This window comes from Cyrtonyx montezumae, unplaced genomic scaffold, assembly GCF_038088225.1.
Source record: "Cyrtonyx montezumae isolate F1298 unplaced genomic scaffold, pur_monq_1.0 scaffold_23, whole genome shotgun sequence".
Lineage (NCBI taxonomy): Eukaryota > Metazoa > Chordata > Aves > Galliformes > Odontophoridae > Cyrtonyx > Cyrtonyx montezumae.
Genome location: NW_027071970.1, coordinates 11,888,348 through 11,912,257, shown reverse-complemented (window position 1 = coordinate 11,912,257; position 23,910 = coordinate 11,888,348). Strand labels below are relative to the sequence as shown.

The window sequence follows — 23,910 nt, the reverse complement described above, 5'->3', positions numbered from 1 at the left end:
CGCCGAGCGCGCACTGCCCACCCCCGCCTGCGGGCAGCGTTGGTTTCGCCCGCTCGCCCTGCAGCGGAAGTAGGGAAGACGAGCGGCCATCGCGGGTGAAGGCAACGCCTCTAGCTGCCATCTTGAGTCAGGGCAACGCAGCGGCTACGGCGCCGCCGCTCTGCCCCTCTCCTCGCGTTGGCGCAAGCCGTTTCGTGAATAGCGCCGGCGGCGTAGCGGGCGGTGTTGCCGTGCGCCTGCGCGCTGCTGGCTTGGCTCGGCCGCCCGGCGGGGCTGCGGCGGCTCCGTGAGCGCGGCAGGAAGCGGCCGCCCCGCTCCGCTCCGCGATGTCCAAACGCCTGAGGAGCAGCGAGGTGTGCGCCGACTGCAGCGCGCAGGGTAGGGCCGGGCTGCACCGCGGGGCCAGGAGGAGGAGGAGAGGGAGGAAAGGGGCGGCCGGGCCCATCCCCACCCCCTCCCCTCAGGGCGGCGCGGGCAGGTGCCGCGGGCGGGGTGGGGTGGGCCGGGAACTCGCCGCGCTCCGCTGGGCCGCGAGGAGCGGGTGCTGGCAGGGCGGGAGATGGGTGCCCATCGCGGTGCTTCAAGTCTCACTCGGGTCCCCGTTTCTGCTCCTCTGTCGCTGTGCCGCTCTCGCGTTCGGGACTCTTTGTCCGTCCGTCTGTTTGGAGGCAGTGCCGTGTGCTCGGGGTCCGCCTCTCCCGGGTGGGTGCGTTCTGTTATTCGTGTTTGCTGTTCGTGCTTCTGTTCTTTGGATCTTGTCGCCGGAGGAGGCGGCGAAATGAATTAAAACGCTGCAGCGGGAGTTGGATGGAGACGGCGGGGCGAGGTGGGGCAGCCGGGCGGGCTTCGTGGGGAAGGGAAGCGCTGTCTGAGCGGACCCGAGCGCTCAGGGCCCGGCACTGCTGCCCAGAGCTGCGGGTGCCCCATCCCCGGAGGTGCCCGAGGCCGTGGATGGGCCCTGGGCAGCCCGAGCTGGGGGCAGCCAGCCCACGGCAGCCGTGGGATGGGGCTGGGGGATCCCTGCGGTCCCCTCCATCCTCAGCCGTTCCGTGGTTCACTTCAGAAAGGGTTTATGTGTCTCCTTGTTGAGTTTTGTGTTCACGGTAAGCAGAGCTTGCAGCCTTGCTTCGGTGCTGGTCCCACCTCATACAAGGCAGCGTGCAAGTCGGCTGTTAAACCGTGGTGTCTGTGCTGAGCTGAGGTTTGTTTAGCTGTGCACTGTTTGTTGGGTTTGTCAGGGCAGTCTGCACACGGCTGGGTCACAGCCAGGTGTGTTTTTGGGTGATGTATGACAGCATCAGCAGACCTGATCCTAGTGGAGAAACCTGCTGGCTTATCCTTGTGTATAAAGAAAGCTTAATGCTTTGTTAAAAAAAAAGAGCCCCTTCTTTGATTGAAAGCAGAGTTTGTGGGGCTGCTGGGAGCTGCAGTGTTTGAGCCAGGTCTGCTTCTGGGGCTTCCCCAGCTCCTATTTGCTTATTTGGGAAACACAAGTGGTTGTCCTGTGCACAAGGAGAGCTTACGTCCTCTTTTCTGATGCGTTTCCGATGCTGGGGCAGGAGCTCGCTTCTCATACCCGCAGAGCACGCCTGTCCTTGCACACTTCCTGTTTTGAAGCACTCTGCCATGTTCCTGAAAGCGAACTCGAGAGGTCTTGTGAGCTTCTGTTGTGTTCTGCCATTGGTGAAAGCGTATTGGAGTTGTATTTGTACCTGTATGGCCTTTAAAAACAGTCTGAACTCCAACACAGACCTGAAATATCAGTCCTCCTCTAACTTGACAGCTCTCTGTCATAACCAGCACTGCTCCCTTTCCCCCCACCTGTTACTTGAGAGCAAGAAAATGGCACTGAGCCATGTGTGAACGGAATGGAAGCCCACCAGTCTTGGTGGAGTTCGATCAAAACATCACTAGTGATTAAGCCAGTGTGACTTTGAAAGCAGGTTGCAGTGCTGAGCTCCCACTGCTGTTTGAGCAGCCTGGTACGTAGTGTGTGTGAGCTCAGGTTACCAGCAAGGCCTCTGCTTTTCTCTTCAGAGGAGTGCTGCAGCCTTCTTTCTGCAAATAAACTTACTTTGCTGTAGCTGAACGGAGCTGGTTACGTTGCACATTGAGGTAAAAGCTGCTGGTGGCTGTTCATCAAAGCAAGGCAGTAATGTTGGTGAGCAGTGACTGGAAGAGGAGCACAGCAGCTTTCAGGAGATCACATTGGTGGATGACTGAGCGTGTGATCAGCCTGTCTGTAATGAGAAGGGACGGGGTTTGTTAGTCTGGAAGGATGCCTCCAGTCTTGGGTTGTTAGGTTGGGGTTTTGTTTTCCTCACTTAGAAGTGAAAGTTGTTAAAAGGATGGAATGGTTTAATAATAAGCACTCCAACTCCTTATTACTTTGTTTTTGAAATGAGATTTTTTTTCTACAACATGCACTTTAATTTGGCTCTGGGCTACGTGATAGTTATCATACATGAGTGGATGCTGCCTTCCCTTGTGAGCTGCGGCTCAAACGGGTTTGCCTGCATTGCCTTCAGCACGTACAGCATCAACTCTGCTCAGAAACCACAACAGTGATCAGATCTCACGTTTCATGGATTCTGTATATTTCTTGCATGGGTCACAGCAGGATATTTTTGTGATGCACAATTGCTTAGATGTATTCTGACACGATGCAGAAGATCTCTCATCGGATATGGGCTCATGTTGTACTCATTCAGCCTCAAACCTGTTTCTGCATTTGGAGTTAAGTAGTTTTCCAAAACAGAAGGGATCTTGAATTCCTTTTTCCTCCCGCAGTGTGCTAGCTCTGACAGTCTGTCTTGCTGCTCAGTTTCTCTTCCTGCAGGGTTCCTGGCCCACGGAGCCTCTTCTGTCTCTGACAGAAACTGCAGTTGCTTCTGAGCACTGCACTGAGAGCAGTAAAGCTGATGTTAAAAAGCAGAGATTCTAAAACACAAAGTCATTTTGTGCTCTGAAATAAGAAGACATGTTGCCTTCTGTGGTTGTAATCCGTGTTTTCTTTTTCAGATCCTTGTTGGGCATCTATAAACAGGGGAATTCTGATCTGTGATGAGTGCTGTAGCGTCCACCGGAGTTTGGGGCGTCATATCTCTCAAGTGAGACATCTCAAGCACACACCATGGCCTCCCACACTGCTGCAGGTAAGGAGAAGAAACATCTCCTCCTTCGTCAAAGCTGGGATTTCTTTGTGGTGTTTCTATTTAAGTATTATTACTATTGATAGCCCTTTATTTCTCTTGCTTTCTGCCATGGAATATTGTTAAATTCAGTAATATCGATGTTTTTTTTTTCATTTGATACCTTTGTTTTGGAAAGGGCCCTTCAGTTTTTCTTTCAGACTGGTGCAATGCATCTGCTTCTACCTAAATTTTCAGGGTATAACAAGCCTCTCTTTTTGGTAGAGATGTTCTTGTGGAGAGGGAGAATTGTAAGGGGGTTCATATGACTTTCCACGCAGCAGCCTCCTGAACATCTGCTGGGCTCTGATATCCCAGAAGGTGTTGGGCACTAGTACACAGAATATGAGCGTGCCATCCTGCTGCTGGGTTCACAGTACCTGCAGCTTTCTGATGAGTCAGTGTGTGCAGCTAGCAGCAAACATTCTTCACTCCTGCCTGTATACATTTTGGATTTCAGATGGTTGAAACACTGTATAATAATGGTGCTAACTCCATATGGGAACATTCCTTGCTGGATCCTGCTTCTGTTATGAGTGGAAGGCGCAAAGCTAACCCTCAGGATAAAGTGCAGTAAGTGGAAAATTACACATCTTTCCTTTGTAGAAGTGTGATTGTTTTATTCAGCAGTGACATAGGCAGCGAGGTGTACGTAGGAACCTGATCAGTGTTTACCTCTAAGAAAAATAGGCTACGTCCTAGAGTCTGGTGTTTGTAAGAAGATGTTCTGTGTAGTTACCAAGTCTACACTGGGTTACTTTTTTAATAAAAACATTTCTCTGTGTCTGACTTTGCTTCTAGTTACATGCAGAGATCTACTGCAATCTTCACTTGCTCTAGAAAAAGGAAGATTGATGTCTGTCGTTTTGAAGGCACTGATATTTCTTTTCTTTCCGTTTTGTTGCTTGGGGTTTCTCTGCAGTCCCAACAAGGCCGAATTCATTAGAGCTAAGTATCAGATGTTAGCATTTGTCCATCGCTTGCCATGCCGTGAGGATGACAGTGTAACTGCCAAAGATCTCAGTAAGGTGAGTTTTTTGGTGTTTCTTCTTCATCCTGGCAGTGTACGGGAGCTGCAGCTGTGTGTAACAGCACGCTGAAATCTCACTGAATTTAGTTGCTTCTGACTTAAGTGCTGCTGCTGTTCAGTGCTGTTATGTAAACAGACACAGCCTGACTTCAGCCTGGAGCAGCTTTTTTATGTAAGATATGAACGTATAGAAAGTGTGGAGCTGCAGATGGTTCAGGGACATTGATTTAGGTTAACTTGGGGAAAAAACGTTACATAAAACAAACATCTGCAGCAAGAATTCTTGTATAACTGTTTCTAAAGGCATTGCTGGATCACTGTTGCTGCCTTTGGGTTAAAAGAATCCTCCTCTTTTTTCAGCAACTCCATTCCAGCGTCAGGACGGGGAACCTGGAGACGTGTTTGCGGTTACTCTCCTTGGGAGCCCAAGCCAACTTCTTCCATCCTGTACGGACCTTTCGTTGTTCTGATGTGTGGTCTGTTTTTAGTGTTTGTAGTATTTATGCAGGTTTCAGCTGATGCACGTTATTTTCCAGCTGTGTATTCAGAACTGTAGATGAAATAGTGATGTGCTTTTTCTGACTGACCTGTAGGAGAAAGGAAACACGCCGCTCCACGTCGCTGCGAAGGCAGGACAGACTTTACAAGCAGAGTTGTTAGCAGTGTATGGTGCTGATCCTGGTACGCAAGATTCCAATGGAAAAACTCCAGTTGACTATGCAAGGTAGAAGGCTCTGACGTGTGGTGTTTAAGGGTTAATGTTTAGATTTTTGTTTTTGTGTAATGAATATACGAGTAACTAATGAAACTCTTCTGTCCGTGTTTGTGTAAACCAGACAAGGTGGGCACCATGAGCTGGCAGAGCGCCTGGTAGAAATTCAGTACGAGCTCACTGACAGGTTAGCTTTCTATCTCTGTGGCAGGAAACCAGGTGAGTAGAAAAATGTGCTCCCCATGATCTTTCTGTGTTAATTTTTGGGCAGTTCAATCTGTGGTATATATTGTTTCCATGTTACTACACTTTTAATATCCCTTTCATATATTATAACATTAAAAATTAAGAGCTTATTATATGTAAGGTCAGATGAGTACTCTGCAGGATAGAGTGCAGAAGCACTGAACTAAATAAACTATGTAGTTTATTCTCATTGAAGTGCAAAAGTGGAGGAGTGCCCAGTTCAGTGTGTGCCTCTCTGAAAATTTTTAGCCATCAAGTTCCATAAAGGCACCTGCATTGGAATTGAAGTTTATTTAGGAGAAAAAAAAGAATTTTAATACGGTTAATAAGACTTAATTTGAATCTTTTACAACATGAGCAAATCGTGGTAGGAGCCTTCTTTTAAGACTTGTAGCTTCCTGTAGTTGGAAAGTGAGTGATTGCTTGCAAGATTATCTGTCCTGGGTTTGCACGTGTTCCTGAGTTTGTCTTTGTGGTCTCCCACTAGCAGCCTGTTAAAATATAGTTTGTTTTCAACTCTAGATCATAAGAATGGACAGCACTTCGTTATACCTCAGATGGCAGATAGGTAAGTTTCTGATCCCGTGACGTGCCTGAAGCTGCCTGTAAACAGACAGTCCTTCACAGGTTTAAAACTTTCCTCTTTGAAGTAACTTCTAAGCTTGTTGACATTTTAACTTTCTAATATGTGCTTTTATCAATCTTGGACAAAATCAGGGCATTTTAGAAGCTTATTGTTTGTTAAAATGCAGATGGAAGAATTAAATCAAACACAGGGATATTTCTGGGAAAGAGATTTGGTAAAACAATGTGAGGATCTGTTAATTTCCTGATACTGCATTTGAAACAAAGGTTCATAGAAGAGCAGAATTTCTGTCAGTGTTTATACTTCTGGTCATGTGAGTGCTCTTAAGTTTTGGTTGCAGTCAATTAAAATGTTTTTGTATGAAAGATATCAAGTATTAATCATAAGTCATAAACGTTTTTCTTTTATTGCCACGCCATTGGAAATAAGACGGCTGTAAGTAAACTGCTCTTCAGTTTCTTGCTTGTAAAATGTCCGTTGAAGTCTGTAAGACCAATAACAGATATAGACAGAGACCATGTAGTTATTGGTAGGAAAAAAACCTAACACCTGCTGATTGGATCTGTGACCTTTAATTTGGTGTGTTCAGCTGTTGGATTAAGTACAGTGCATAGAAGCTTGCAGAGCAGGGTACGCGTCGCTTGGCACGCTGCGTGGAGAAAGGAGCTGATGTGGGGGAAGCAGCTTCTTGGAAGGTGCATTTGAAGTTGCAGAGCATGGAGTGCGACTCGACTGCCTCACCTCTGCCTGTTGTCCTTTGCTGGTTCATTTTCTATGATTTTTCTTACATAGGCAACAGCCTACGTGATTCCCTGTGATGTTTAATCATGCAGAGATTCACTTGAGCTGTTTCATCTTTGTAGTTCAGGGATGTCATCCCCTGGGTGATATAAATATGGACTTAAAATTTGTCAGCTTCCTAATCTGTGTCTTTTATGATTAATTCAGTGGAACTGCAGAATTTTCATCTTGTGCCCCTTGTTCAGGGCTGGGAACTAGCAGAACAGATTATTTCCCAGTTGGTACAGGGTATTGCAAAGCAGGGGCCTGTGGCTGCAGCCCTTTGGCAGCCTGATGGTCACATACCTCCTGCATGGAACAAATCCTGTGTGTTTCATATGGACTCAAGTTCTGGTCACAATTAGCATGTTTTTCAGGTTCTCTACAGAAAACATTTTATTGCTTTACGACTTTATCACTCCTGGAGCTATGCAAATAGGTACTTACATTCTGAAGGGTTGTTGGGATTCTTTTGATTTAGATTTAGTTTTATTTAGTAAAGCTTAAGAACGTGCTAATTAGTATATGAGTAATATTGGAAAGATTAATGTGTTACAAACTGTATAAAATACTAACAGATTAAAGAGTGTCAAATAAAAGAGATTTTAATCATTGAAATGCATGGGATTTATATTTTTCTTAAATGCTGTAGATTTAATGATCACTTTTTGATTTCGTAGCAGTCTGGATTTATCAGAACTTGCGAAAGCAGCTAAGAAGAAGCTTCAGTCTGTAAGTAAAACTTCTGTGTGTGCTGTAATGTGGCAAATGCTGCACTTCATCTTTCAAGCTGGTATTTCAGCTACTATTAATTTCTAAACAACATACAAATTGTGACATTTAAATGCTGTTATTTGCTTTTAACTTTCTGGGAAGCCAAAATAGAGCGTTGCTGTCTGCTGGTTAGTTGTTGGTAGTGCAAACTGTCTGGTGTCAACAAGGTGTTAGTGGCCAAATCCTTGTACAAGATAGGTTAGGGAAGAAGCTTTTAGCTGAAGGAAATTGGACCAGAAGATGACAACTTGTGGCTGGAGGAAGCACAATCATGATGATATTGTTCTACTCAGCAGTGTCTATTTTGATATGCTGGTACAAGTTCATTTAAGTGCATAGGTAGCTACAAGCAGGAATCTGTCTACGTTGTATTTGGGCAAGTTGGGGTGAGTTGACCCCAGCCAGCAGCCCAGCACCAGCATGTGTTCCCTGCCAGCAGGACTGCTGGGTGACTTACACCTGCTTAATACATAACTCAGCTATGCAGGCTGAGAAGCCAACAGTTATATAGGGTAGAAGTCTGCCCACAGAGAGCAGAGCTGTGCACTTCTACTTTCAATGTTACAGAGATCTTAATAGGTTCTGTTTGATTTTGAGCTGTAATTTTTCTCTTCTACCCCTAGCTAAGCAACCACTTATTTGAAGAACTTGCCATGGATGTGTATGATGAAGTTGACAGGAGGGAAACAGATGCAGGTGAGTGGGATATATATTTGTATAGGACATAAATTGTTACGTCACAAAGAAGATGCTAGTTGCAAGCATGCATTCTGTTTAAAATACTTTTGTGTTGAGAAATTACTGATAGTGGTAGTTTCTTCTACTGTGTTGTCTTCAGGTGCATGTTCATTTAAAAAATAATGTGTTATTTTGTTTGGTTTTGCTTTTTCCAAGTAAAGAGGACTCGGGGGGGGGGGGGTGAGGGAGGGAAGTTTTGGTTGAATGGATTGATTTTTGTGCTTGAAACTTTGGTCTTTGTTTCTTTGACAAAAACACTGCCAATCAGCAGAGGCAGTTTAATCCCTTGTTATTTTTTTTTCCCCTTCCTTGGGCAGTTTGGCTTGCTACTCAGAATCATAGTACGCTTGTGACAGAGACCACAGTGGTTCCTTTTCTTCCTGTAAATCCGGAATATTCCTCAACCAGGAATCAGGTATGTGATCAGAGGGTAAAGAAGTTTTGCATTACCTCTTCCCTAGAGTTCTGCAGACACCTACACTGAGCTGTCTGCTTGCTGTAACTGCTGCAGTCTTTGTTTTGCCTGAAAACTGTGCTGTTCATCTAGTATATGGCACCCTTTTATAATAATTATGTTATTCTCTAACTTAGGGAAGGCAGAAGCTGGCTCGGTTTAATGCTCATGAGTTTGCTACGCTAGTTATAGATATTTTGAGCGATGCCAAACGAAGACAACAGGGGCATCCTCTCTCTGGCTCAAAAGGTGAGTTTTGGTTGGCAGCTCTTCTTCACGTTTCTGCACACAGTCTTGCAGTAATTCAATTGGTGTGATAGGGTAGCATCATTCGTATCACTGAAGAAGGGAACTTAGTATAATGTTTTTATATGACAAAAAGAACTAAATTAGCACGTGGGTGATGGCATCATATGTTAGGCTTCAAAATTAATGGCCAAATAGGGAAGATCTGTATGTGAAGGCTGATTTTCATAATGCACACATCCCACTGATCTAATTGTAACTCAGGACCGTGGCTTTATGAAAGCTGTGATTTGATAGTAACTTGATAGAGTTTTCCAGAAGGCTCCAGAATGGTTTGAATGATTCTTCATTTAATTGGCACTTAAAATTAATGTCAGTTTTTAGATGCAGTTTATGCCAGCTTTGCTGTAATTGGGATGCTTCTGTGCTTATTGTTAATTTGTCTGAAGGTGTCTTTGTTCTTTCTTGAGCATCATAGCCATCAGAGAGGACAAGTACCCATGCCAACAAAAAAACATAGCTCAAGCCATAATGCTTTTGGTCAACATTTGAATCTTCAGGTGGATCTAAATTAAGTTATTTTGAGCTGGACTAGTTAAATATCTTATTACAGTGTGTGCTGTCTCTCTGGTGGAAGAGCTTATCTATTTAACTATTTTTATGCACTTCCATTTCTCCTCCAAACTAATTAGTACATTTTTAAAATGGGTTTTGATTGACAGAAAATGTGGAACTGATACTCAAATCAATCAGCAATCAACATAGCAGTGAAAGTCAGGATAACGACCAGCCTGATTATGACAGTGTTGCTTCAGATGAAGACACAGATCTGGAAACAAATGTCGCCAAATCAAATAGGCAGAAGGTAGGTTTGGGGTGTTGATGCACACACCAAATGTCATTCGTAAAGGTAATCTGAAGTCGAGGAAAGTTGACATGTATAAATAATCAGATAATGAATATTTTAATTAATTTTCATCTTCGTTTTGAAGGGAGTTATCCCTCAGTATTTGTACTTTCTAACAGAATTAGATGTTGTGATGTAAAGAATTTACACTGTAAATAAAAGGCACCTTTAGAAGAATAAACGGTGCCACGGTGTGTGTCTTAAGGTGGTAAGATCTAATTGCACAAATGAAATTGGATCTGCTGAAACGCCTTACATGGTGTTGTACAAACGTTCACTTCTTTCCACTAAAAAAGACTTTGGGGAATATCAATACTCACTTGAGTTTTTTAGACTGTTCTTGGGAATAATGCAGCATGGTGAGAAAGGGGCAGTCATTGTCTTGTTTTCTTTCAGCAGTCTCAGTTTTCTCTCTCTGTTCCTAGAGCCTGGATTCAGACTTGTCAGATGGACCGGTGACAGCCCAAGAATATATGCAAGTTAAAAATGCACTGGTGGCTTCTGAGGTAAAGATTCAGCAGTTAATGAAAGTGAACATCAACTTGAGTGATGAGCTGAGGATCATGCAGAAAAAGGTAACAAGCACAATGATATAACCCCATCCAGTGATGTGTTTTCAATTGCCCAGAAGAAAACTGCTGAACAAAGATGCACTGACCCAATATGAGGATAGTGAGAAAACCTTTTAAAATGGACCTGCTTTAGAATCAGACAGGAGGTAGGAGTGTGTTTTTGAGCTCACTATCCTGGTTGTCATCCTAGTCTAGAAAGGGCTGTCTTTTTCTTCGGATGGATTCCTCTACCTAGTGTTAAAAGCCCTGTTTAATAATAGTTACAATACTGCAGTACATATAGCATGTCCTGCAGGAAGCTTTCCTTAAAGTTGGCTTCAGAGTGTTCAAGGTGTCCTCTTGCAGGAAAATCTGTGCTCAGTATTTCTTTTTCCTGCATTCTTTTGGGGCAAGGAGAGACACCATTGACCTCTTAGGATCTGAGGCCCAAATAATTCAGCAAATTCAAATATCCTTGTCTATTCAGTGCCAATTTTTTTTCCAGTTGTGTTTAGCCTTTGAGATCTATTAGAGTGGTGACTACAGAGAGGAACCAAAGAGACCTCAGGATGTTTTCTTGTGTTTTTTTTTTTTTAACAGCTTGTACTGATGAAGGATTTTTCTGCATCAGTTGACTTAACTTTTCATTGACATTGAGTTTCTTGAAACAGTTTTAATCTACATGTGGGGAAAAAAAATAGGGCCTATGAATTAATGACACTTCAGTGTATGCTGATGTGGTGTGGCAGAAGAGAGATCATTTTGAAAAGCAGCACAGCCAGGGCTCACTCATCCTGGAGATGCTGCACTCGTGTTATGTCCTGGTGATGTGCATAGCTGTGGGACTTGTATAGCTCAGTGAAGAAGCAGTGCAGCAGTGTGCCCCTGTGGGACTCAGGGCAGGGAGGAGCAGTAACAGCTGGGTTAGCTCTGAGCTGCTGTGAACTGCAGTTCAGTATGGGAATTGTCTGCTGGGCTATTTGTGGCAGGATACCAATATGTCAATGGATGTCATTCAGAAAGCTCTCTTTTATTACTTCATTTTCTAAGCAAGAGCTTTGAAGGTCACAAACCTATTAAAAAAGAATTAAGGAGTCCACCTCACATATCACCTTATTAGCTAACAGAGTGCCTGATCTTTTGCATGACTGTTACTCAAATATGCTAAGGAAGAGGCAAAGCTATGCCTGATGAATGCCACTTTAAGGTAGATCATGGCTAAATGAAAAGGAAAATAGTTCTGTTACTTCAGTGGGTATTCTGATGGGAAAGGGAAGTTTTCATGCCTGCAGATTTTTCTAAAGATGTATAGGTGCTTAAGAGCTTGCTGTGTATTTGCATTAGCTGCTGGTTTAAATGATACCTAAAGCAGATTATAAGGAGTGGCAGCAGCTGGGAGAAGGAAACCACAAATCTTAGTTCTAGGAAAGAAAGTGATTTGAGTAGGACACGTTCTTGAGGTTGTGTACGATGCCACTTAAATGCCAGCAGCAAACACAATTCAGTGTTTGAAAGGCCATCGTCTTCACTCAGTGCATTGTTAGAGAGTTGCTGATGGATACTTTTTTCCTACATTTGTTCTTTACGATGTGTTAATATAGCAAACTTACTCTGAGTAGCTCCATAAAAATTCGGACTTGTTGCAGTTTTACTATCCATGGACTGCATACAATGAAAGAAAGCTTTAAAATTATTTCTTGTTTGCTTCTTAGAAAGCAGTAGCTGATTCTTTGTTTTCATAAGCTAAACTCTCCTCTTGCTTTGCAGAGCAAGCTCTGGTTTTCTTTGCACTACCTCTGATGTCTGTGCTTTAATTTGGGCCTTTTCAGATTTTGTGGGCCTTGTGTTATAATCCTCTTTAAAGTTCTCGTGTTGACTGCTGAAGGGGATCACCTTGCTTGAAAGAATTGTTCTGCTGGCAGTCCTTCCCCATGCATCCTCTTTGTGTTATGTGGTTCACATGCCAGAACAACCAGGCTGGAAGGAACAGATTGTGTGGTTTTTTGTTTTGTTTTTTTTAACTGCAGCAGCCAATTTTAAGCTCCAATTTGACTTGCATCCCAGCAAACAAGTGCTGGAAATCGGCTCATAAATATTTGCCAGATCTGCAACGTAGACATTTCTGTGCTTGTACTAAACACATCAGATAGGTTTTTGAAGGATAAATCAAACCCCAGCTCCTGGAAGCTGGATTTGCTAGTAAAGCAGACAAGCGTGTGATGCCTAGTCGGTTTGCTTTTGACGCTTGCTATTAGAAAAACAAAGTCCCACTGCTAAACGTTTATTTCAGCTTCAGACGCTGCAGAGTGAAAATACCAACCTCAGAAGACAGGCCACAACAAATATATATCAGGTCCAAACTGGTTCTGATTACACAGACCCTACCAACAATTCTTCCTTAAAGCGGCGACCGTCTGCACGGGGTAGCAGGCCCATGTCCATGTATGAGACTGGATCGGGTCAGAAACCCTACCTCCCCATGGGAGAGGTCACATACCCAGAAGAGAGCATAACGAGACTGCAGCCCTTTCCTCCACACGTAAGTAACACTGCTGATGCTTCTGCATTTCTCCTTTTGTTGAGCTTTGCTGTCTCTTTCAACTATTCTCGCTTGCCAAAGCTGCTTTGGAGGGAATTCGAACTGTGAGAGTTGTTACTGTTTGCTGTATTAACATGTCTGCAGGAGCTTGATGTTTTGAAAAGTAAAAGCTGTAAGGGCTCTGGAATATTTAAGCTGGAGCTTTTGGCTTCTGCTCAGCTGTTTCTTTTAACCACAGTACGTTTCCAAATATCAACGTGTGACTGAAAGCCAGGAGGGAGGTAAAAAAAAAATAGTATTCTGAGAAGGTAGGTACAACTCATAGATTTATTTCTTGAGATATACAGGTGCATGACCATTTGTGGAACCCTAGGAGATAGAAAAAAAATAAGAAAAACCTGATGCCAGCTGTTTCACTAGGCAGCCAAGTTTCCTGTTCTGAATTTGGAACTGGAAGCTGAAGGTGGTTTACTTCTGTTAGTTGAACAAATTCTTCTGGATTCATTTTTTCTCATATGATGCATTGGTAGTGGAGAGAGAGCTCTGTTTTGGCCATGAGGATTCTGCACTGATGTGGGAGGAGGGAAATGCTCTGTTCTGAGGAGGACAGTGAGTGCCCCAGGGAATCAGTGCAGAATTTTGTGTGTTCCCTCTCCTTGTCCCTCCCTGCACTTACGTTAAAAAGAACTGCATAGTTTTAAATTTGTATGGTTTTAATGCTGTTGACATGTCAGTGTTAAAGGCATTTCTGACAGAGGAGCACCAGAATTCTTTCATTGGTGCCTGTGCAGAGCACAGCAGTGCTGTGTTTGGTCCTTGGCTTTCTGTGTTGTTTTGAAATTTGGATAGAGGCAGTGGTTTTGAAGCACTATGGTGGAGGCTCCTTAATTTGGTATTATGGGGAATGTGTTTTATTCTCTGTGAAATTCAGTGCCTCTGAATATCAGGATTAGAATGGCCATGAAGCCAATTGAATATTGAATAGATTGAGCCTGCTCAGGCTCAGCCACATTCTCAAAGTCATTCTTGCTTTATGTCACCTCTCACAGTTTTAAGAATGCTCCTTTATTTCAGTTAAGGATTATTTGTGTTTTGTTTTTGGTGTTGGTTTGCCCGAGTGTTTTTCTCTTTCCCATTTTTTAGATCGGGAGGAGTGCGTTTGTGACCTCCTCTTCATCTCTACCTTCCTTCCCCTCCACGCTTTCCTGGTCAAGGGATGAAAGCACCCGAAGGGTTAAGTACCTTCCCAATTTTACCTGGAGGAGGTGGCAATCTCCGAGAAGGCTTCTGCCTCTGTCCTCTCCCCTCCTCTGCTCTCTTGCCTCCATGCTTGCACGAAGCAGCGTTTCATCCCTTTCCGTGCTGTGGACACTCTCCTCTCTAACTTCACACCAGCTAAAATCTCCAGCGTTTAACCCCGTGCACAGTCACTCCAAATCACTTGTTGAGCTGCGTAACAATGAGAGCAGCCAGAAGACAAGTTGGCTGCTGTTTGGAAAGGAATTTGGCAAGCACTCACTGATGTTTCATAAGCCAAAGTGTAACTCTTCCTATTGACTAAAATGCACTGCATGAGGCACGTGCATGTCCTAACTTCTGAGCCTGCTTTCTCTGGGGGCCATCAGTCTGCACCAGTCCACATCGATATGCACTGATTGTTTATCTTACAGGTGTTCATTGCTTTGTTTGAAGAGAGTTCTTTAAGCATCCAAACACATTGCCCAGCAATTCTTCCAGTGTTGGCTACCCTGCTTTCTGCTGACCTTAACAGATGGAAGTCAGAACTGCTGTTAGCAAGGCTGTTTTCAGGTCAAGGTGAAGGACGCTGAGTGTATAGAAAGGAGGTTTACATGGTATTCCATCAGGCTTTACAAAACTGTATTAAAAAAAAACCCACCTGACTTCAGGGAAAAGAAGTAGCAGTGTTAAACACATTCTGCAAGCTCTCATTGTTCCGAAGGTGCTGTCCTGACTGCAGCTTCTTGTGTCAATGCGAGCTATTTGGGGAAGCCTCAGGCAGCTTCTTAATCTTTTCAAAACATTTTTCACTTTCTTGTAGCAGGATGTTCAAATCTTACTCAGGTTCATTTGTTAGGAGAAGCCTTAAATGCCACCTTGCATGAGGTCACGTTCAGCACAACTCAGCAGTTGATAGCATGGTCTGTGCCAGCTTCTTTTGGCCTTACTTTTTAGTGTGGGAAGCTTATAACAACTGTAAAAGCAAGTTCTCTTTGCAGCTCCAGTATAGCATCCATTTTTGCTGTGAGGAGGCCCTGAGCAGCTAAGTGCATCACGAGCTCACGAGTGCTGAAGGTGAGCAGCCCTTGCTCAGCTGTGGCCGTGTCACCAGCACACACTGCTTGCAGGAGGGATCTTCTGTCATCACAAGGAGCTGATTACCTCTCAAGATCTTGCTGATCAAACCTCTTTAACTTTGAAGGACATAAGGTCCTTTTGGGTGTTTTTAGATGTTTATGGCTCATTTCATAGAAACTTGTGAGTAGCTTATATTCATTTGGTCTTATATGTTCAGGATTTAAGCTCATCTTAAAGCAAGACTCCCAAGAGTAAGCTTGAGAGGGAAGTGTTCATATTTCTTCTAAGACGTAACTGCTTTGGAAAAGATCTTTTGGGAAAAGTTCTTTCTCTTTTTGTTCTGTGTGGTTAACATCATGAGAACAGTACCATCTCACTCATTTTCTTGGAAAATCGTTGCAGAGTCTCTGCTCAGATTTTTGACATGACACAGGACGTTTCTGAAAGCAGTCTGTGGGTTTGGGTGCTGGGTGGTCACACTGTGGCTTCTTTCCACCAGGATAAAGATCACGCTTTCCAAATCCTTCTGTCTTTCTTCTTATTATTCTGCCTCTAATGTATTCCATATCAATTTAGAAAATAGTAGACTTACAAGGAGTGCTAGCTATTAAAACTGCAGACTGTGCATATGAAGTCCTTATCCTCAAAATGTATGTCACTTTCTAGAGTTTATCTTTAGTGGCTGTCCTCAGAGGTGAGCATTCAAAGAATCCTTGTTTTTCTTTCTTCTGTGCAAAGTAGCTTTAAAATGAATGGAAAGCATTGGTACTCAGGTGTTTGAATTTGGTGGTGGTAGCAGTAGGTAAGTAATGAATGGAATAGTTCTTCACTGAAAAATGTTTCCTCGACACATTTTTGGTCCACCCTCCATACAGAAGCATTGTTTCCTAACTGAGGATCTGGGATGCTCCTTGGAGGTATCTCTTATGATCTAACGTTAGAGATTCCCTTCATCTTGACCTCAGAGTTTCTGTGGAGCTCCAGCTTGGGTTCTTCATCGGGAAATGCAGAGGACCCTCTTGGTGAGCAGTGGGAGCTGACACTGAGCCTGAGCTGTGTGTGCAGTGACACTGATGTGTCTGGTTCTGGGGGGCTGAGCTGTAACGGGTGCTTCTGATGAGCATTGCAGTTCTTAAGACTGGACAAGGCAGATGTGTGCTAATCTCAGGGCGTGCCAAAAGATGTGGATTGTGCCTCTGAATTGCAGGTCTGCGTGAACTGCAGATTGGTCTGATGTTAGGTGTCCCAGGAGCTTGTAATGCCAGGTCAAGAACTATTCCAGAAAGATAAGCTTGGTCAGAGAAGGAAGCCTAGCTGTGTATTTCAAAGTCTGCTTTCGGTTTCTCCCTGACAGAGGGAGAATTCTCTTGTATGTTAGCATGTGCTGGGAGAGCAAGTGCTTTTGAGCTGTTGTGGTGCCAATATGGTCTCCTGTATTAGCAGCCCTCTGTTTGGGAGGGTAAAAGAACAAAAACAAACCCAGACTTTGAACAGAAGTTTAGAGTGAAAAACAGCATCACCCTTGCCGCATGGGTTGGGTGCAAAGCTGGTCTGCTTGAGATTAGGAGGTAGAAAATATTGGGCTTTTGGCTCTGTGAGTAACCATCTTTTGTTCTGTGGTTGGCCTTAACTCTGGTTGATCTGTCCTCCCACCCTTGCTCAGGGGACAGCAAGGTTCATCAGGCTGTGGAGTAGCAGCTGGTGCAGGGGCTGTCATGTTAAGGAACAAGCCACATGTGGGATGCACTCTTGGGGCTCTTCTTTCTTGCATGGTGCTGAAACGGACCTGCCTTTGTTGCAGGCCTCGAAGCTGGAAAAGCAGAGCAGCGTCCCTGAGAGCGACTACGATAACACCACTGCCCCTCTGGAGCTGGAGGAGACAGGGTAGGTGCAGTGACATGGAGCTAATGCTGCAGCACCGTGCTGTGGGAGGTCGGTGGCAGTGGAGCTCTGCACTGCAGGGCTGACCTCAGCTTTGTTCCTCGGCAGGTCGGGCAGGAAGGGAAGGCAGAGGAGTGTTGTTTGGCAAGGAGAGGGATCCATCCCTGAGGACACCGACACAGCCCCCAGCTCCAGTTTGCCCAGCACAGAAGATGTGATTCGGAAGACTGAGCAGATCACAAAGAATATTCAGGAGCTGCTGCGTGCAGCACAAGAGAACAAGCATGACAGGTAAGGCACGTGTGCTGGAGAAGCTCTGGAGGTTACGAGAAAATGAATGAAATGCAAGTGATGTCAGAAGCACAGCTACTAACGGTGTTCATGCTGGACATCCTGATTTCACACACGTGAAGGTGTGGGTCTGTGGTGTTCCCTGGTGTGTGGGAGGATGTCTGGGGTAAGCAGGGACAATGGAAGCACATGCTCCTGGCCAGAAAGCCAGTGCAGGCCCCTGCAAGACCGGGAGTGCGGGGCAGCAAAGCACTTGGGAAGACTTGCTGCAAATTAGGACTGTTTTTTAAGATAAAAATCAAATGAGTGTTGCAGAGAAATTCTCTTGAATGTTCAGACCTCAGTCCTTAGGTGAGGACACTCCACAGAAGTGTGATGGTAACACTAAGTCTTGTTCCAGGAAGCACACACAAAGCAGGGAGCATTTGGCTTTCCTGTGTGCATGGCAGGTAATGCATAGCTTCAGCTCCCTTGGGGAACTGTGGTCCACATGAACAATTAATTTCCAGAATAGCCATGAGCAGGTAAATGCCTTAGCCACAGACTGCTCATCAGGTAGTGCTCCTGCACAGCTCTTCTGGACTGTAACTAATAGGTGCATCTTCCAAGTACAGACACGTTTTAGATCTGGAGCAGTGTTGGTCTCCAGAAGGGCTGAACACAGCAGCTGCAGCTCTGACTGAGCTGCATGTCCTGCCTCCAGCCCTGAGTTCTGTGCCCATCTCAGCCCATCGAGCTGCTGGTGATTTGTTCAGCCCTCACTTCCTGCCTTGCTGTGAGAAGTGCACAACAATGGGCTGCTCTTGTTCTGTGTTTTTTCCTTCTGCTACTTTTCTGTTTTTAGAAAGGACAATGCATGGCCTTTCCTTCTGCTCGGGATGTCGAGTTGGAACATGTTAGTGCTGGGCTCCTTGCCCCTGCCCATAACCTCTCCCACAGTGGTCCTTTGTTTCTTGATTCTCACAGATAAGGAGCAGGAGTAAGAGAAGTTTTAAGTGAGTTTGGGTGTTATGTACGTTGTGGCTTTCAATATTTGAATTAAAAAAATCCTTGGAAAAAACAGTGCAGTGTGCCTAGCTTGTAGCTGTTAAATTGAATAGCTGTGTGAACAACCTGTGCTCTTCTTCGTGCTCCCTGTGCCATGTGTGGGCTATGGTGATTGCCACTACTTTCGTACATGAGTATAATCTTCACTGAACTGTGAAGCTGTTGTTTTCCTGTTTCCCAGCTTTGTCTCAGGGGGTTGAGAACTGCTGAGGATGGAGGAGAATGGATCCTCTGCTCCCTCCCTGCAACAGGGGAGCACTTCTTTGATAAACTGACTTAGCTGGGGACGTAACAGCTTCCAAACTCCTGCAGGCAGTGCTGTGTATAAAATGCACATAGATGCATCAGTGATCAGACAGCAATAATGTGATGCAAGGGTACAATCTATTAATGAAACGCCTTCTTCCTTGTTTTTATTTCCTCACTTTCTTCCATTCCTTTTCCTGTGCTCCACTGCCCAGTAGACCATTCAGGTGTGTGAGCACACTCAGGCTCAGACACAGCCTTGGCTGCTGCAGCACCGTGGTTCCCTGGGCCGAGAGAGCTCCCCTGCAGCCCGCTCCTGCCTCCTGGTACTCTGGCCTCTGTCCCTGCCTCCCAGGCACAGTGTCCTTTCTCTTTCTCTCTGCTGCCTTCCTCCCTCACACGCTGTCTGCACAGGGGGTCCTTAAAGGCTATGCATGAAGTGCTTGGGATCATGAGGACACTTCAGGTTCAGGTGCGGTTCGGTTGGAGCTCCCGGTATTGATTTGATGCGGAGCAGAACTGCAGACTGAACTGAGCTGTCCTGGTTCAGGAGGTTCCTCTGTCTCTGTTGCACCTGCTGTCCGTGGAGGTGATGAATTGTACAGCACAGTACGTGCTTGCAGCTTCTCTGCACTGTTGCAAAAGTAGCAGAGTTTTCACAGTTCCCTGTGTGCAGCGTTCCCACTTTTCAGCTTCAGGTCTTTAGCTGTTGAATACAGCCAGCATATTGAGCAAGAAGATAATTCGGTCTTGAATCAATTAAAAAAAAAGTGGTTAAGTAATGTCTTCTAACCTGGCCAGATATTTTATAAATGCCTAAAATAAAAATGAAGTGAAATGTTTTTGATTGTACGAATGTAAGTTCCCAAGATTTAACCCCCGGTGTTATCACCAGTGATGTGTCAGAAATGCAGAAGAGGTTGCCACCAGTTACTGGTGATGATGGATTCTCTTTTCTGTGGTGTCCTCCTGGGACGTGTGTGGACACATCCAGCATGCAGGTTATTTCACTGGCTTACCGAAGCATTCAGACTGCAATAAAGCCATCCCTCCAGGACACACCACAGACTTCACAGTAACTTAGAGATGTTGTGAAACGTGCATCACAAATCTTCACTCCGGTACTTTTAGGGCTTTATCCACCTTGCTGGAGGGATAATCAGCAGAGCTGGTTTTCACCAGGTGCAGTGCTGCTCAGTGTGGCTGGCAGGGAGCTCGTTAAGTTTTCAGTCACTTGCAGAATGGAAATTGCAGTGGACTTGGAGGATTTCCCCCACTTTTAGGGTATTTGGAAGATGCAGTGTGATTTGAAACATACAGAAATACACTCCTGTTAATTTATTTTGTAAAGCCCTCTTCCTGCATTGCCAGATGACCCCACTGTGCTGCTTGCTTCTCACTGTCTGTGACTGACCCATTACTGCACAGTGTTGCAGGATGGCTGCAGAAAACCACTGTGGGTTTTGTTGTTTGGTGTTGATGCTTGGAAGGGCAGTGATCTCCTGAAACCTACGGCTGCTGGAGACCTTTCTGAGGCTCTTTGGCTCAGTTAAGATGGAGCTGTATTAATTAACTAACCCTGAAATGCAGCTTTTGAAGGATCAGAATGAATCTGGAAGTAAAGCTGTTGACTAACAACGCAGCAGCTCGTGGTGAACAGATTTAAGATGTGTTTTGAATGGACTAATTTTCATCCAGTGTGCAAGTGAGAAGCGAAATGTGTGAGGACTAATGGAATCTGCATTCATTTGGTGAGCTGTCACTGATCAACTCCACAGCATTCCTGGATGTTTAGCCTTAAACTGAACCTCTGTGGGAGCAGTTGGTGTGTAAAGCTGCATGCCTCTGTGAACTGTGGGATGAGAACTGTGACCTGTGTGTTTGCTGTGTCTTAGTGCATCATGAAATGGATTGAAACGAGGACTCAGGTCTGTTTTTAGCTGCTTAGATCCTTAGTGGCTGAACTGCTTTTCCTGGGGTTGTGTGGTCTGTTCCAGTTTATGCAGAAAGGGCTCTTTTAAAACAAAGGGAGATTTTTCCTGAAACAGCAGCGAGTTAAACTGACACAGATCCCACGTGGAGAGGGATGTGTTTGTGTCCACTTCTGGTTGTCAGCACTGCACTGAGTCAAAAGCAGTTGTTTTTTCCCCCAAAGTGACACCAGATTTCAGCACTGTCAAATGGTGCAGTCCTTACTGTGTCTGACTTCACACACGGGTTTCCCTGGGCACGCTCTCTGCACACTGCCAGCTCTGTGTGTAGTGCAGGCACCAAGCAGAACCAGCTGAGCAGCTTCCTGCTGAGTCTAGGGGCAAGCTCTGGGGCAGGGAGGAAATGCCAGTTACGAATTAACGTGCAGTTAATATTCAGAGACACACGCTTTGTAATTGCATACAAATTGGGGCTTGGCATAACAGATGTGGTCAGCCCTTCCTTCAAGCAAACACTGAGCGAAGAGTAATGGAAACTGAAGAAATAATTTTGTGTTATTTCAGTTCTGCTTTTCTCTGAAGTCACAGTGTTACACACCAACCTGAGCTGCAGTGCTGGGTAAGGAGGCACCACGGATCCCCCACGGAGTGCTGATCTCCTGCAGTTGCCTAAAGCACAGCCTGTAGAGGTCTTCTTGGAATACAAACGGGGTTTTGTTACCCAGTTGTTTCTGGAATGATAGCCACTGAGCAGGGAAACTGAAGAGGAAGGGCTGCCCAGGCACCATGAATAATGCATTGCCTCTTTTTGCAGCTATATACCGTGCTCTGAGAGAATACACGTGGCAGTGACAGAGATGGCAGCCTTGTTCCCCAAAGTGAGTATGCTTCTGGCTTTGTTCTTTGTTGGATCTCCTTGCTGTAAACGAAGAGCAGAAGGGAGGGGACGTGACTCTTCCGTCCTTGTAGTTACTCACGTGCTAATCAGGAAAGGTTAATTATTCAGGCCTCTAATTTTACTCTTGGACTTTCAACTTGACAAGGTGCGTGCAGCTCATCAAAACCTGGAAGCGAGTTGCCTTTTGCTCAAGGAGTCATGGGGCTTTACCAGGACTCAGCTAGACCCCCTGGTTTCTTTTTGAATGCCACTGCCTGCGTTCCTTAATGCAGATGCGTAGACCTTTCTTCAAAGGAAGTTTCAGGGCGTGAGCAGCAGAGCCTACCTTAAAGAGCACTGGTTGAGCCGGGTAGTTACAAGCGATCCTAAAACACTGTTGTCCTGTCTGGCTCCACTTCTGCTTTCCCAGAAACCCAGGTCTGAGCTGGTAAGGACTTCTTTGCGCCTGCTGACATCTAGTGCCTACAGACTGCAGTCCGAGTGCAAAAAAACCCTTCCTGTGGAGACGTGCCCCACCACAGACATCCAGCTGGTCACACAGCAGGTCATCCAGTGCGCCTACGACATCGCCAAGGCGGCCAAGCAGCTGGTCACCATCACAACCAAGGAGAACAACAACTGAGGCACGCTTGGCTGCTGCTTTTTTCTAAGGTTGAATTTCAGATGTAGGTGTGGAACTGCTGAGATTCTTATGAGGAAAAACTAAAGGGGCAAGAAACTTTTTTTTTTTTTAACTCAGTATTATTTTTGCATGTTTTCTAACAATTTTAATGGTTAATTTAACCCACTGCCTTATTTTGTGCCTGTGTTGCCAGTTTAGTTACAGATAATAGCATGCTGCAAATAGCTGTTGAGCCAATATCACCCACCAGCATCGTATCAAGCTCTTGCTAGATGTTTCCTTGGGGCCACTTGCTGCTTTCAGATATTGCTTGCCAAATCCCCACCGAAGTCAACTGCACATATCAGAGGGCAGAATCCCCCCCTGGTCTGTCCTTCCTGGAGCCTCGTGTGCAGTGCTGCTGCTGCTGGAGAGAGCTGCAGTGAAACAGGCCCTGAAGGCTCCAGGACAAGTGCCCAGCAGCAGCAGGAAGCTTGTAGTCCTGGTGATGGAGTGCAAGCCCAACGTGACCTGTTCCCATATCAACTGTTGTGCAATAACAGTACGTTTTTAGTCTGCTGAAACGACAGTAGCTGTGGGCATCCAGCTTGTTACATGTAACTAGACAAGGTCGTTGTCACTTTATCTGTTTTGGAAGGAATTTGAACTTTAATAGTTACTTCTTTTAGTTGTCACTATGCCATTAATATATTACGTTTGATGTTACTTTAGGGCATTAGTGGTTAAAATATTATCCTTTGTTTCTGGCTCAGTAACTCATTTTGAAGTTTCCTATGGAGCTTTTCAGTCATCTTCAAGGCAGCACCATGTCTGCAGCAACACGGATGCAATTTCACTGAAGATTTGTGATTTAAAAGGAAAAAGAAAAGGAAGTTATAGTGCCAGTTCAAAGTGTCTGCCATAGCATAGAACCTCTGTACCTCTTTGTATCCAAATGTGAAAAGATTTCTCATATGCAGGAAGGTTTGTGCAGCGTTTTCCAGGCTGTCTGAACATCCCATGCTAGGCTGCCTTTAGGGAGGTGGTCGGTGTGCATTTCCATTCCTAACAGCTTTATGGCACTCCAGAAAACACCTGAGGCCACAAGTACAAACAAAAAGAGCTCTTTGGGAGTCTGAAGGGCATGGAAAAAGGGCTAGCATTCCTGCTCACACCCTCGTAGCAGTGCTGTGGTGGTGAAGGAGCCAGCTCAGCGTGTCAGCAGCTGATGGGAACCTTCAGAGTGCACAGAAACGTTTGAGGCAGGAGCTGCTTGGCAGACAGGGCTGCAGCACGCAGCCTGCCAGGGAGGCTTCCTGCTGGAAAGAGGCTTCCTGCCTTCCTTCTCAGGTCACACTGTGTGCGTGAACACCGAGTGCCCTCACGCTGTGGGGTTTTTGCATGTGGTACTTAGCTCTGTTTTTTAAGTAGGAGGGAGGGGACTGAGAGAGTCGGTGACAATCCAGTAAATTAATCTGCTGCAGGGTGACTTTTGATTTTCCCTTTCTATGCTTCTGATCCTGGAGCTGTCTCTAAGCTGGCAGAAATGCAGACAGGCCGGGATTAGAACTGAAGGAGACGTTTAATAAACCTACTTCCAGATTATGCTGCTGGCAGTTAAATACATTGGTAATCTTCTGGCAGCTTGTTCGTAACGTGATGTCACTGAAAGGCAGCAGATGGCACTTTTGAATCTCTCTGGCTTTCCTTTAACACCTTCCCTGATTTCCAAAGCTGGGTGACCCTGAGTTTTCCAAGCTGGTCTCAGTTTACACCTGAACTGAAACAAAGGTGAGCAGCTGCCAGGCCGTGCTGCAGCCAGGCTACTCCAGGGTTTCCTGAACAGCCCTCAGCCCCTTGGAAGGCCTAGCTATAAAAACAGAGCCTGGAAGGGATTGATTTTTGCCTTCTGTCACTTCAGCAGCACTTCTGGCGATCCCCACCA

At 45.2% G+C, this 23,910-nt stretch overlaps 2 protein-coding genes across 5 annotated transcripts in view; both read left to right on the top strand.

Moving 5' to 3' along the window:
• The window catches only part of GP1BB (glycoprotein Ib platelet subunit beta), a 54,575-nt gene extending 53,362 nt beyond the window's left edge, over nt 1-1,213 (top strand). Inside the window, exon 3 of the mRNA XM_065739328.1 lies at nt 1,202-1,213. The gene's annotated coding sequence lies outside the window, so the exon portion shown is untranslated. The remainder of the gene's footprint in view (nt 1-1,201) is intronic.
• On the top strand, nt 265-21,993 carry GIT2 (GIT ArfGAP 2). 4 transcript variants are annotated; one of them, XM_065739306.1, is made up of 20 exons: nt 265-378; nt 3,022-3,155; nt 3,652-3,764; nt 4,114-4,219; nt 4,582-4,668; nt 4,815-4,945; nt 5,058-5,152; nt 5,702-5,747; nt 7,229-7,277; nt 7,943-8,015; nt 8,375-8,472; nt 8,649-8,760; nt 9,480-9,622; nt 10,090-10,239; nt 12,506-12,754; nt 13,898-13,987; nt 16,872-16,954; nt 17,060-17,242; nt 21,281-21,344; nt 21,774-21,993. In XM_065739306.1, exons 1-20 carry the CDS (start codon nt 327-329, stop codon nt 21,984-21,986), a joined length of 2,271 nt encoding a protein of 756 aa, XP_065595378.1. In that variant the 5' UTR covers nt 265-326; the 3' UTR covers nt 21,987-21,993. The 4 variants fall into 4 exon arrangements, with proteins under 4 accessions (XP_065595378.1, XP_065595377.1, XP_065595379.1 ...); XM_065739305.1 differs by having other exon boundaries at nt 7,226-7,277; XM_065739307.1 differs by lacking the exon at nt 13,898-13,987 and having other exon boundaries at nt 7,226-7,277.
• The last annotated feature ends 1,917 nt before the right edge of the window (nt 21,994-23,910 follow it).

Coding starts and splice junctions, on each gene's coding strand:
- GIT2 (XM_065739305.1), top strand. CDS start 327: ATGTCCAAACGCCTGAGGAGCAGCGAGGTGTGCGCCGACTGCAGCGCG. Junction 13,988..16,871: donor GGGATGAAAGCACCCGAAGG/GTTAAGTACCTT, acceptor CCTTTGTTGCAG/GCCTCGAAGCTGGAAAAGCA. Junction 16,955..17,059: donor CTGGAGCTGGAGGAGACAGG/GTAGGTGCAGTG, acceptor GTTCCTCGGCAG/GTCGGGCAGGAAGGGAAGGC.